Below are 13945 nucleotides of genomic sequence, written 5' to 3'. Positions count from 1 at the left end.
AAAAATGGATTTAAGAGCAAATAGGTATAAAAACAAATTATTTAAATGCAGAAAGCCAGAAAAAAAATTGATGGGTCCATTGGATTACCAAAGGTTAAAGAACAGTTAAGGAAGATAAGGACATGTCTGAGAAACTAACTCATTTTTTTAATCAGTTTACCACAAAGGATGTCAGGGAAATACCTATTACCAACCTGACCTTTTTTGGCAATAAAGATGAGGTACTATAAGAGACTGAGGTGTCAGAAGAAGAGATGCTGGAACAGACTGATCATTTAAAAAGAAATAAGTCATCAGGCCCAGATGATACACCTCCAAGAGTTTTGAAGGAGCTCAAGCATGAAGCAGCTGAGCTGCGAGCAAAAATATGAAATCCCATTAAAAAAAGCCACCATACCAAAGGACTGAAGGATAGAACAATATTCTAAAACTATTTTAAAAAGGTGCAAGGGGCGATCTGGGGAATTACAGACCAGTATGCGTCACCTCAGTAAACTGGCTGGAAAGGTAATTAAGAAGTGAACATCAGGACATGACTGAGTCCAACCAGCGTGCTTTCAGCGAAGAAAAGTCTGTCTTGTTAATGTCTAGGAATGTTTAATGTGCCAGTAAAGTAGTGGATAAAGCAGAACTGGTTAACAATTTATTTATACTTCCAGCGGGACCTTGAGAAAGTTTCTTCAGCTTCTTATGAGGGACTAAGTCATCGTCTGAGAGGCACGGTCATGCATGAAAAACTTGGTAAGACACAGAAAACAAAATAGGAATAAATGGTCAATTTACATCTTGGCAAAAGGTTAACAGCAGGGTGCCTCAATGTGCCATACTCCGTCCAGTGTTTAATATATTTATTAATGATGTCAAACACGGCATAATTTGAAGAGTGATGAATGTCAGAGGGACCTAAACTAGGTGAACGGCAGACAATGTCAATACTAATTAATGCAAAATGGAAGAAGAGATTTCAATTACTCAAACACTTTACAAGGGTCTAAATTTACTATATGAACTCAAGAAAAGACACAGGCATCTTGGAGGCAGGCTGTGTGGAGGACCTCTGATCAATGTGCAACTGTCATCAAAAAAAGCAAAACAAGATGTTAAACTACATAAGGAATGAAATGGAGATTAATATGGGGAAAAATATAAAGTTTTATATAACTCAGTGGCACAGCTTCCTCTGGAATATTGTGTGCAATATTTGGTTGCCATACATCAAATAGTGTTCTAAAATTAGAATAGGTTCAGAGAAGCATGACAAAAACTATTAGGGACATAGAAAAACAAAAAAAAATGTTTAAACCGAACTCTAACTCAGAGGGATGAGGATGAGACATTCATGTGGGCAGATTACCTTACATCTGCCTACTGCTAGGTTTCTTGAACCTCCCTGTGAAACATCTGTCAGACAGGACCCTGGACTAGGTGGGCCACAAGTCTGATCCACTGTGTAACTCCTACACTTCTTTTGAGCTTTTTATTTTTAGAAGATTGTTGTAAGATTTTGTTTTATGATCTTTAGGCTCTAGAAAATTTGCCTCTAGAATGTATATATCCTCGTAGGTACAAAATAACTCAAACTGCACTTATCTGTCTGCGAAGATCTATCCCCCAGAGTCCCAATAACTATTAAGGAATTTGTTATCCTCGAAAAGGCCTCGTATGTCACACTCCTATTCTGTGGATAAAGAACAGGATGCTAATTCATTATCCTTGGACAACAAACTGGTCTCAACTATGGAATGTTTTTTAAAAGCTTCCTTAGAAAACTGTTTATCTGGAGAATAAAATTACATGATTAAGGACAAAAACCGTTTATAGATGGCAGTAATGCACTTACAAATTCTAAATAAACTATTTCTGGGACATTAGTTGGTTAACCAAACACTCTGAAACAGTAAAGAATTCTAGAATAAAAAGATTCCAGTATTTGTAAGTTTAACTTTATCTACATTCAGGATCCCAGAGTTATGCCTAGAATAATAATTAAATGACAGCTCCCTCAATAGCCTATATTTTATTCATATAATTAAAAACATGCCTTGCTGGCACAGCTCCAGTGACGAACAAACACACATTATGCCACTGCCTCAAGAGTTAAAGCTTACAAAAAAATGTTGCATGGAGCTACAGAAATCACATCTGAGCATAGAGACAGTTGAATATGTGCAAAAAAAAAAAAATAAATCATAATAAAACTCCTTACAAAGTTATATAAAGAGTAAGTGACAGACAACTAAACTACAATACTATAATGCCATCAGGTGCTTTCTGTTTATAATGCACTTCGGCCCGGTTTGCTTCTCTTCTCAACATGCTATGGGAGCAGATTCACTTTAAAACAAGTCTGTATAGTACAAGCTTGATGTCACATGTGATTTATAATAACGTTAAATCACACCCAGGAATTCATGATTTGTTCAAAGTACAGTACAATACCATTCATGTTTTATTGGATGATCTTCTACTTGTAAATGGCCTTAAATGAAAAAATACGGAAGACAACCTATTTAGCCAAATATTCTGAAAGTTTACTATAAACTAACATCTAAAAAGCAAGAAGTAGTATATAGTGATAAGATCAATTCTATCTGGCTTTGCAGTAGCATATACTAAGTTCCTGCAAATCTGGTGGCTAAATTTGCAGACAGTACAAAATTATTCAAGATAATTAACTCCAAAGCTGAACGTAAAGAGTTACAAAGGGATCTCACTAAACTGGGTGACTGTGCAACAAAATAGCAAATGAAATTCAGTGTTGATAAATGGAAAGTATTGCCAGGGATGTTGTGAAGGCCAGAAGTACAACTGAGTTAAAAAAAAATTAGATAGGATTATGGCAAATAGGTCCATCAATAGCTATTAGCCAAGATGTTCAGGGTCACAATGCTATGCTCAGGGTCTCCCTAAATCTCTGACTGCTGGAAACTGGGACTGGACAACAGAGGATGGATCACTTTATGAATTAACCGGTTCTGTGCATTCCCTCTGAAGCATTTGGCACAGGCAACTGGGCTAGAAGTACCATTGGTCTGACCTAGTATGGCCATTCTTAAATTCTTAATTCACCACTTTAAAAATTCATTCCAAGGAAACAAAGTTAAAAAAAAAAATTAAGTAAATAAAATTGTTTATTTTTGGAATAGGCAAAAACAGACTTCAGTTTGCTATGTTACAAGAAAAAATTCCTCATTCAATTATGAGCCAGAATCAATATTTTTCAGTAAGAGCCAAACTCAATTCATCTTGTTCAACACAAAAGCCAGTACCCAGCCTTCCCCAACTGCTCCCTGCCCAAAATGTGTTTTTTAAAAACTTTTGCAGGCTTCCACACTACAGTAGAATAGGTTTACAAAACACAAACATGATATTATCAACTTGAACTCCAGTTAATTTCAAAATATGAGTTAAAAAGAAACTTCAGGTACCATATTTGACCCCAAGTAAGTCCTCTGAGAATTTTTGTGCTTTTGCAATCGGATTTTCCTTTTTATACTGATGTGGGAAAACCCAACAGGCTATGTAAAACTTTATGAAGTATTTCCTCGTCTTTCAGTTATTTTAATGTTAGTAGTTACTTGTAACAAAAGGAGGTTGAAAACAGATAGTGAGAGTTTTAAGTTGAGGAAGTCCCTTTAAGAATCTTTCTAAAAAGAGAGTTATTAGAAAACAAAAAGTACAGAAAAGTTACCCGGCCCTGGGAGGAGTCCAAGAGTATATACACTGTCTGACCCAAAGCCCATGGTCAATGGAAAAGTCCCACTAACTACAATGGCTTTGGATCAGGCCCCTATAGCCTACATAGTATAGAGAAACATATCCACTAAGCACTGTTTTTAAGTGTTTTTCCTATATAGTGAAACCATACATTTAAAACCCCCCAAAAAATCCCCAGTAAATTTACCACAGTGACCTCTCAAACAAGTTTTCTGAGATGAACGACATAACCTAAACACTAATAGAGTACCACTGTGCCATTAAGGAATTTTAGTCTGTGGATCAACCATTTCAGAACAGCAAAACAGGCAGAGTCAGCAATTTATTTAAAAGTAGTATTTATTCTTTATAATTTGCGATGGTGAAAGTCAAGCACAAATGTCTAGTGGAAGAACAAGAGCAAGCAATTCCTACACTTCATATGAATTGCCAACCTGAGCCCTGCCAAGGGAATGTGCTCAGAGAGAAATTTTCATTAGTCTCAAAGATAACTTGCTAGTTAAGGTCTGTAATTTGAATGTAGTCCCAAAGGTGTAAAAACTAAATTAAAAACTAAATTAAATTAAATTTAACTAAATTAAAAACTAACAAATTTCAGTTTTTCCTAAGCATTTTATTATGAAGAAGTGGGCTTCTGCCCTCCAAAATAAATGAAAGTTAATAGAAGGAAAGAACCAAGTATTACCCCACATACCTTTCCCCAAGAAAAATAAAAAGTATTTTAAAACAAGTTACAATTAAATTTATTTTTAACAATCCTTCGAGAAATTCAGCAGACTTCATCTTAATAATTTTCACTGGTATTTTTTATAACTAATTCTACTATGCATTGAACTGTGGAACACTAAGAATTTCGAACAACACACAGTTTATATTAAAAGCCCACTGACACTGCACACAAAAATCTTTGAATTGCAACAATTTCCTTCTTACCTTGCCTGCCTCTCTTTCAAAGTCAACATATTCCCGGGTCGGTGTCTGTCGCTGCTCCCCCTGCCAGCTGGCCGGAAAAAACTGGAGAGACAGATTGGTTCCTGTGGCCACAAAAGCCTTTTAGAAAAATCAATACAAACAGGATCAGGGAGCAAGACATTACATAAATTATGCAGGCAGTCATTTATTTTTACATCAGTTTATGTCTTAAGCCAAGCAGCATAGAGAATACTTAAAGTCAAAAACATGCACTCATCATTTTTCTTAAGTATTAAGTTACAAACATCTGATTCCATTTTGACAACATTTGCCATTGGCTGCTTCGGATATAAAATACAACATGGAATCAATACTTTCTTTCAAATCAGTTTTTGCTGACATTAGAATCTGTTATTTCAGAATTCTGTCAGGAAATCCCGTACCAACAACTCAGTACCAAAACCTACTAAAAAAGTGCTTACATGTTGTAAAAAGTAGCATTTTTCCCAGTTAGAAGAACTTTCAGAAGAAAGTGAGCTGCAGAGACTTGTTACTGGGAGCACAGATTTTGAACAAAAAAATCCTATCTGTTTTTCACAGATATATAAATCCAGGAGGCATATTACCTGAGATCTAAAGACAAAAATGCAAGGAAAATATTTATTTACCCTTATTTTGCATGCTGACAGACAGGTGAGCGAACGCACCATCAATGTACCCCCTCCATATACTATATAATATTACACTGTCAAGTTGCGAAATCTTATTGCCACCATAGCTAGTGTGTGAGTGAACAAACACTTCAGAGAAATCCAGATTAGTAGATTTCCATGTATAAGAAATCTGTTATATGCTCTCTCAAAAACTCTTGAAGGTACATTAACTTAACCTTATCAGAAATGAGTACCCTTGTATTCAAGAAAACCATGACCTTCAACTGAAAATAAAGTTTCATTTTCATTCACAAGAAGTTTAGACTCATGCATATCACAGCAATTCAAACAGGGAAAGAGCTCCAACTTGCACAGCTGGGAGGGGTAAAACAATGTGGGTAGAAGTAGAATTCTGATTCACTGTTTCAGTTATGCTATAGTACAGTGTGTAAATATGCATACACGGATACACACTTATACCAGAACATACCCTTAAAACACAGTTATACCAAATAGAATGTCTTGTAATCAAATTTCTGGACTGACTACCATTATTCACTTAAATTTAAAAGAATACTAATCCAAAAAACAGTTTATTCATAAGAAGTACATAAAAATACAGCTCAAAATAAGCTGAATTAGGGAGATGATTTATTGAGAGGAGCATAAAATAGATGTTTCCTCTAAGCCAGTGGTTCTCAAAGCCGGTCCGCCGCTTGTTCAGGGAAAGCCCCTGGAGCGCCGGACCGGATTGTTTACCTGCTGCGTCCACAGGTTCGGCCGATCGCGGCTCCCACTGGCCACGGTTAGCCGCTCCAGGCCAACGGGGGCTGCGGGAAGCAGTGTGGGCCGAGGGATGTGCTGGCCGCCCTTCCTGCAGCCCCCATTGACCAGGAGCAGCAAACCACGGACAGTGGAAGCCGCGATCGGCCGAACCTCCAGACGCAGCAGGTAAACAAACCGGTTCGGCACACCAGGGGCTTTCCCTGAACAAGCAGCAGACTGGCTTTGAGAACCACTGCTCTAAGCAACACAGAATTCAGCAATTTACTGGTAATAAAAAAATCACTCTACTGCACTATCACTTAAAATATAGTTCGCTCTGCATCATTTTGTATAAGTCATTGTAGTAGAACAGTGTCACAGGATCAATATCTCTCACATTGAACATGAAACCTGCTTTGCCCTGACATTTTTGAAGCAGAAGGAGACTAATATCCCGTGATTAGGTTTTAGCTATTGACTTTCTCTTATAAGCAGTTTTTGAGCATTCCCATTAAGCTAACACAGACAGTCATTAAAATTGACGACAGCGGTCATTAGTATCAAGGTGATATTGCACCAGTATATTAATCTGTTTAGAATACAAAACGTATAAAGAAAAACATTTTGAAAACGTGTAGTAAAAAGCTAGACAGAAGTGTAACTTAAGGATGTACTCCATCAACAGGTTCATGTAACATGTAAACCATAAGAATAGAACTAGAGCCATTGTCATCAGAACTCTGGTGGAGATTCCTTGCATTACATCATTTTCCCACTTTGTAGTTTTTTGTTTGCTCATATGTAAAATACAATATTTTGAAAAACAATTTTCTAGATTGAAACACTGTTCTGAATCAACAATGCAGTAACACCAACATGGCCAAGCAGCTTTACTACCATCTTCTCTGCATTTTTAGCCTTTAAAAACTAAGGCTGTTATTAAAAACAAACATGTACACGCTAATACAAAACACTGAAAGGGTTGACCCAGCTGAATTTTGCAGCTTTCCAGACTGCACAAGTTTCTGAAGGCCCATGGATGCTAGCTCTGCAGTAATATATTCTATTCGGGGAAAAGTCAACCTAGCATGCAGCACTAAGAGAAGAAATCCTTACATGTATCCAGGAAATCACAGAAAAGCTTGAAGACGGGGAAAAGAATAGAAAAGAGGACAGAAAATATGAATGCATGCCAACGCCCACTGGAACTGTGCAGCCTTAGTCTATAGGCCAGATACAGGCTATCTAAAAATAGTGAGACTTTTATCATGTGAATTTTTAGCAGCATTGTGTTCCCCCACCCCCCAACGAATTATATTAGATCAATAGTCCATGTACAAAATCCAATAGCCCATCTAATGTATCATGTAAACGTGGCTGTTATTGCCATGTTTCCCCAACCCACTCACTCTCTCCCTCACACTCACACACACACACACAAAGGAACCCTACTGTGTGTAGGCTGGGGATGCCTCTCCTATTCTCCCAATCAGCAGATATGCATGTCTGACTACTATCGGTATGTACGTAAAAAATCAGTGATGTATTGACCATCCATCATCATTAGTGTTTTGTAGGGAGCTAGCACGTAGTCTACAGTCCCACAAACCCTATTTCTGGCTTTCTGGTTGAGCTCTAGAAAGGAGAGAGGGGTGCCTGTCAATCCAGGGCTTTTCAAGTTATTCCCACGTTGATTAGATGTCAGCCATGGAAGGAATTCCAGTCTTCCATCCTCATCAGGATGTCATTCCCATGAGTCTGACTGCCATAAATGACAGAGCAAGTGGAAACCTGATGGTCATGTAACATCTAAACCAATATTATGCAGTCACAACAAAGAGGAGGAACAGGCCACCACATCAGCACTCTGATACCAAAGTTATAGAGTGACTTCAAAATAGCACAGACTTTCTGCAGGTCAGGCAGCCAGCGGTTGTTTTAGGTTGGATATGGCCCTTTAAAACTCTTGGCTGTTGTCACAGTGTTCAACATTAAAAAAAACAATTTCCATTTGAACTTAAAAGATTTACCATAAAAGATTTATAGGTGATTATAAAATATGTATACGCAAGAGACCAAGACTATTTAAATCTACCCAGAAAATATGCTTAACACAGGGTTTGGGGGGTTTTAAGTTTCAAAAGTAGTTTTATGGATCAATAGACTGTAAAGGTTATTGGTTACATTTATTTTTCTTTTCCAAAAGGGCTTTTCATTACCTAACAGACGAGAAGAACTTGTTCAGAACCATTCAGGTTAACTGAGTATTTATGTACAGTAAGTGTCAGGGGAGTTATTGCACATGCACAACCACCACTTTTGGAAGATTATTGTGGCTATAGGTAGGCTTTCTCCTCAAAATACGCAAAACAATATACCACTGATAATTTAAGACTACATCTCAGTAATGACTTGTTTGATTTTAAAAAATTGTTCATGTCATGATCACTTTGGTCTGAAGTTAGAGAACAGTGACCTTTGTATGACGCATTCATGTCCTAACTCCATCTTTATATTACTTTTAGACTACTTCTGGACACGCTGCCATCACAAGGCGCAAACCTTCCTATGTAGAGATGAGATTAAATTCTTTATCTATAGCAAATCGTCTACATAATTTTTTTTTACTGAATTAACTGGTTAGTTTTTAAAACTTTGATCATACAATACCCTCACTTTCTAAATGGATATGTAACAAGCAATCAGTCTTACTGGACCAAACCAGATGTCTTAGGTCAAGAAAAGAAGAAGCCATTTCTTCTTATTATAATAGACTGAAAAACTGTGTGTAACAGGCATCACCAGAGATTTTAAGGGGCAGAGTTCTGGCAAGGAGAGATGGCAGGCACAGAAATGAGATAGTGAAGAGACAGTAATTTCCCATTTTACAAAAACAACTCTTCACAAACCGTATTAGCTGTAACTAATTATAAGCTTAGATCTGAAGTTTTCACTGAAGTGGTCGGTTACAGATGTATACTGTGCATTGCCACCGGTCTAGGAACCTTAAAAGCTAGCAAAAATTTATGTTTTTCTCCATCCATAATTATTTTCAACAGTAAACTTTTTAAAACTAAAAAAAAAATCATGCTCAGTGACACAATAATTTAAACAAACCCAAGAGATTTGCTACGCAGGGGTTTGAATAGTATCTACTTTTTTCTACAGATTCTCTATAAACTTTGCTCACTTACAATACACAATACACTCTAGCTGTATTAGACAACTGTTGAAAACAGATAATAACTAGTATAATAGGAATCGGCTATATTAGAATACTCCCCTCTTCTATTCACAAAGTGAATACAGTAACTTATTTTAATAATTTATGTAAAGGTATATTCCACTATGTACATTGTGCATAAAAAATCCCTAGTTTTTCTATGTAGTAACATAGGTTTACGATAAGCATATGGAAGTCTTTTATTAAGCCAAATATATGCCACAACAAATGAAAATTCTTACAAATATCAAAAATCAGGTAAAACCTCATCTCACTTGAAATAAACCCTTAATGAAGAGGAAAACTCTGCCACGATTTTCATTGTTTAAAAAAAAAAATCGGTGACTTCAATATGAATGTTTTAAGGAACTGTACAAACAACCATATCACTAACAAGCACGCTACAAAATACAGATCTTATTCAAGAAGCATCAAGCAGAAATAAATCAGGAAATAAATTCTAGTCACTTTTTGACTACATGGAGCCATATTAATCTTCTCTTTTACTTCATGGATCACAGTGGTCGACTAGTACCATCACTAAGAAAAAATCCAATATTTCAAACGTTAAAGTTTAGTTTGAAATGTGCCTTATTTGATTTAGAAAAGATTTACTCTATTTCAAAAAGCTTTCGGTGACTGCATTTTTTTTCCATTTTAAATTTCAGTATATCAAGGTTATTTACTAATTCATTTTAACCAAATGATAGGCTAGAGTTCAGAACAATTTCATATTAGTCTTATTTATTCCTGGAAGTCACTACTTCTTTGACAAAAGAATTTAAAGTTGAAATAAGTAGCTTATAATTTCAATATATGCAATGGCGAAGGAAGAACTGCCAATATACTCTCACAGATCATTTTGTTGGCTATAAAGTACTTTTTCACATACATAACACTACTTTTAAATCCTAATGTACAAGATACATATGTTTTTATTCCTCTAGTAATAGCAGCATTAGCTATTACTATTAGGCAAAAAAAGTTTTCTAAAATTATCTTTTATAAAAGCAAATACTGGTATATGGAGAATATTAAATGTTAATGAAAATGTATCTTCCCTTTCTTTTCTAGAGTACATCTATAACTAAAGCTTTCCGCAACTGGATGCTACACTTTAGAAGCACAACCACTATATGTTCCAATGCAAGGCCGATTCCCTAGGGGACAGATAAGTAAATAATTGTTTAAATCAACATCTGATGTATTTATCTTATAATACTTATTTTTAAATAAATCATGGGATACTTTGTAAACAAGTCACAGAATACGTATTATGAATCTTACATACCGAAACCGATAACTTCTACAAAACATTTCTACAAAACATCCCTTGAACAGCATCCACTCTGCCCCACCCATCCATGAGAGTTTTAAATCAATGACTTTAAGTGTTAAAGGTTTCAGAGTGGTAGCTGCATTAGTCTGTATCAGCAAAAGCAAGGAGGAGTCCTTGTGGCACCTCGGAGACTAACAAATTTATATGGGCATAAGCTTTCGTGGGCTAAAACCCACTTCATCAGATGCATGGAGTGAAAAAATACAGTAAGCAATATTTATTTATTTGCTATAACATATATACTGCTTACTGTATTTTTCACTCCATGCATCTGATGAAGTGGGTCTTAGCCCACGAATAAATTTGCTAGTCTCCGAGGTGCCACAAAGACTCCTCCTTGTTTTTCCTCTTCCTTAAAGTATTTTTAAAACGTTACTATACATTTTAGTTAAGCTGCTGGACAGAAAGACACAGGTATTTCTTTACAGAAGCGGATAGCTGGGTTTAAATTGGCTTTTTAGTTTCCCCTTTTTATTCCCTATGAAGTGAAAACACGGTTGTCCAAACACTTTTGCTGGCGGCGGCGGCAACAGTGAGTTACACGGCGGCGGGGAGGGGGGGGGGGGTGTTTACGCAACCTACGGAGGTGGGGGAGTTTGGGCTTTGATAAACGTGTGGACCAAGCGCCCGGCCGCGCCGACAGCAGGCAATTTGCAGCAGCGGCCGCGCCGAGGGCTCTCCCGCTCGGCGCGCCGGAACGGGGCAGGCAATAAGGAAGTGGCTCCTGCCGCTGGAGCCGTTCCGCATCCGCAGCTTTGTTTCGGCGGCGGCGGCGGCGGGCGCTCGGCAGCGGGCCGGGTGGCCGGGCTCGGCACAGTTCCGGGTTGCTCACGCGGGCGACGGGTCTGTGCGGCGCACGGGGGCCAAGCGAGCGGCCCAGGTGCATGGGATGGGGGGTGCGGGCGGCGCGGCACTTACGATCTCGGAGCGGCCGTCCCTGCAGGCGTTCTGGAACCGGGCCTGCCGCTCCTCGTGGGGTCTGTCCCTGAAGCCGGTGTATTTAATCTGCGGGGCACAGGAGACAAATCAGAGGCGGAATCCCGCCCGGCCGCGAGAGATAAGGGGAGGCGGAGTGCGGCGAGCGCACCCCGGGCGGGCAGCCGGCGGGCGCCACCGGCCCGGGACGGGGGGGCGGCGGCGGCTGCCCGCCGGGCTCCCCCATCCCCCCCCAGCGGCGGGAACGGCTCCCCTTTCGGGGGGGGGTCCCCCCTCACCTCGCACTCGCGGCTCAGCTTCCTGAAGAACTCCTCGTTCTCGAACTTGCTCCGCTGGTCGGGGACAACCCGCGGCATGGTGGGGCCGCCGCCGCTGCCGCCGCCTCCCCAGCCCCGGCGGCTCGCCCCGCTGCCCTTTGTTCGCGACCCCCGCCCCCCGCCACGACCCGGCCCCCCGACGGCTCCCAGCGCCCCCTCCCCCCGGCCGCGCCGCCTCGCGCCCAGAGTGGAGCAGCAGCAACCGCCAGAGCTCGCGCTGCTGCCGCCGCCGCGCGTCTCGAGCCCCCTCCCCCTCCGACTTCCTCCCCGGCTCGTAAACTCCGGCCAAACAGCCGCACCATTCACAACTCCGGGCTGGGGCTGCCGCGCATGCGCGGCGCGAGCCCGGGGGCTCGCGCTGCCGCCCCTCCCTGGCCGGCGTCTGGGCGGGCGTGAGTCACCGCCCCCGCGTGGACCTCGGGAGCGGGGCCGTCGCCCCTCGCTCAGCCCGTCTCGCCGGCTTCCGGCTGCGCCCCGCCCCCCAGCCCCCGCCGGACGGGCGAGACCTGCCGGCCTCCGAGTCCCGACCACGCTCCTGCCCGGGCGCGCGGGGATCGGTCACGCTCCGCTCCCCCGCGGGAGGGAGGTGGGACAGGGCGCCTCGGGGCTGGGCAGCGCTCGGGCTGGGGGGGGGCTTGGCTGCCCCGTGCCAACCCCCGCGGGTGCCCTGGCTTGGCAGCCTCCAGCAGGGCGTTCAACATCGGCTCAGGTACTGCACCTGCCCCAGAGTCCCTCTGCAGCGCTGGGAGTGGGGAGGGTGTTAATCCCCCCCCCCACACACACACACAGACACACACCCACTCCCGCCGCCCTTGTTTTCTCTGGGCTGTGGTGTTGTGTCGGGGGAAAAAACCCTCCCAGGCGAGAGAAGCACGTCTGCAGGGGATAACTGCTGCCCGAGCTGTTCCCTCTCCTCCGGCGAAAGGAACTTCTGTGACTTGTACCGGCAACAGATTAAAACAAAGCAGAGAGAGGGATTGTTAAATGGACCCTGGCCTTGGCAAAAATAATCTTTTTGGAAACAAGGCCCTGGCCTGGATCCCAAAACCAAATAATCTGCTTGTGCGATCACCTTTATTTCAAGACCCCAAATCAAAACCGCTTTTGAGCTACGCTGGTCAGGGACCTCCACCGAGCTGAGGTGACGCTGGCGAAGTGGGGTTTAGCCAAAACTTTTCAAGAGTGGTCATTCGTTTTGAATGCCCAACGTGAGACCCTGTAGGCCCAATTTTCAGAAGTGCCATGCACCCACAACTTCAGTTAAACTGAATGGGAGCTGCAGCTGCTCAGTACTGTTGAAAATCAGGTCCAAGATGTCTCAGGTTGGCCACTCAAATGCCAAGGCATCTAAGCTTAATTATTTTTTTTAATTGGCTGTTAACGTCTGAATCAGTTCTTGTTCAAAGCACAGTACTAAATCCTGAGTCCGAGCCCTTGGCTCTTACTTATTATTACCCACATGTATTTGCAGTCAGGCCCTAATTTAATCAAAGGGTGCCTGAGAATGTATGTCAGAGCTCCCTAACTTCTCTACCAGTGAAATATTTTGAATGAGCACTAAGGTTTTTCTATAAATAAAGGGAAAATGCTATCTTTGTGGTTACTGATTGTGTTGAATATATGGGGTGGGATCCACACAGGTACTTAGGTGCTTAACTCCCACTTTTCCCTTCACCTTGATCCACAAAACTCATGCTGAATCCTGGGGGTGCCTAAACTTACAGCCTAAGTTTCTGCCTCTGGACATGTGCACTGCTGCCTCATTCTAGGCATCTGGAGACCTCTCTCCCACCTAAGGCAGGTCTACCCTACAGCCCGGATCGACTTTCTGAGATCGATCCACCAGCGGTTGATACAGCAGGTCTACTAAAGGCCTGCCAAATCGACAGCAGATCCCTCTCCAGTCGACCCCTGAACTCCACTCCCGACAAGAAGAGTAAGATAAATCGACGGGAGATTTTCTCCTGTCGACCTCCCTGCGGTTTAGACCCCGCAGTAACTCAGCCTAAGGTACGTTGACTCCAGCTATGTTATTCACGTAGCTGGAGTTGCCTAGCGTAGGTCGACTTACCACAGTAGTGTA

The 13945-nt window shown here is 41.6% G+C and overlaps 1 protein-coding gene across 2 annotated transcripts in view; it reads right to left on the bottom strand.

The window, feature by feature from the left end:
- Positions 1 to 11980, bottom strand: part of CBFB (core-binding factor subunit beta) — a 64209-nt gene extending 52229 nt beyond the window's left edge. For both annotated transcript variants that reach the window (XM_084644184.1, XM_084644183.1), the window contains exons 1-3: positions 11824 to 11980; positions 11528 to 11614; positions 4651 to 4767 (exon numbers count right to left, since the gene is read on the bottom strand). In XM_084644184.1, the coding sequence (XP_084500310.1) occupies positions 4651 to 4767; positions 11528 to 11614; positions 11824 to 11901 (282 nt within the window). In that variant the 5' untranslated portion in view covers positions 11902 to 11980. The remainder of the gene's footprint in view (positions 1 to 4650; positions 4768 to 11527; positions 11615 to 11823) is intronic.
- Positions 11981 to 13945: the final 1965 nt, after the last annotated feature.

This window comes from Lepidochelys olivacea (genome assembly GCF_965140295.1).
Source record: "Lepidochelys olivacea isolate rLepOli2 genome assembly, chromosome: 12".
NCBI lineage: Eukaryota > Metazoa > Chordata > Testudines > Cheloniidae > Lepidochelys > Lepidochelys olivacea.
This window is presented reverse-complemented; position numbering and strand designations above follow the sequence as displayed.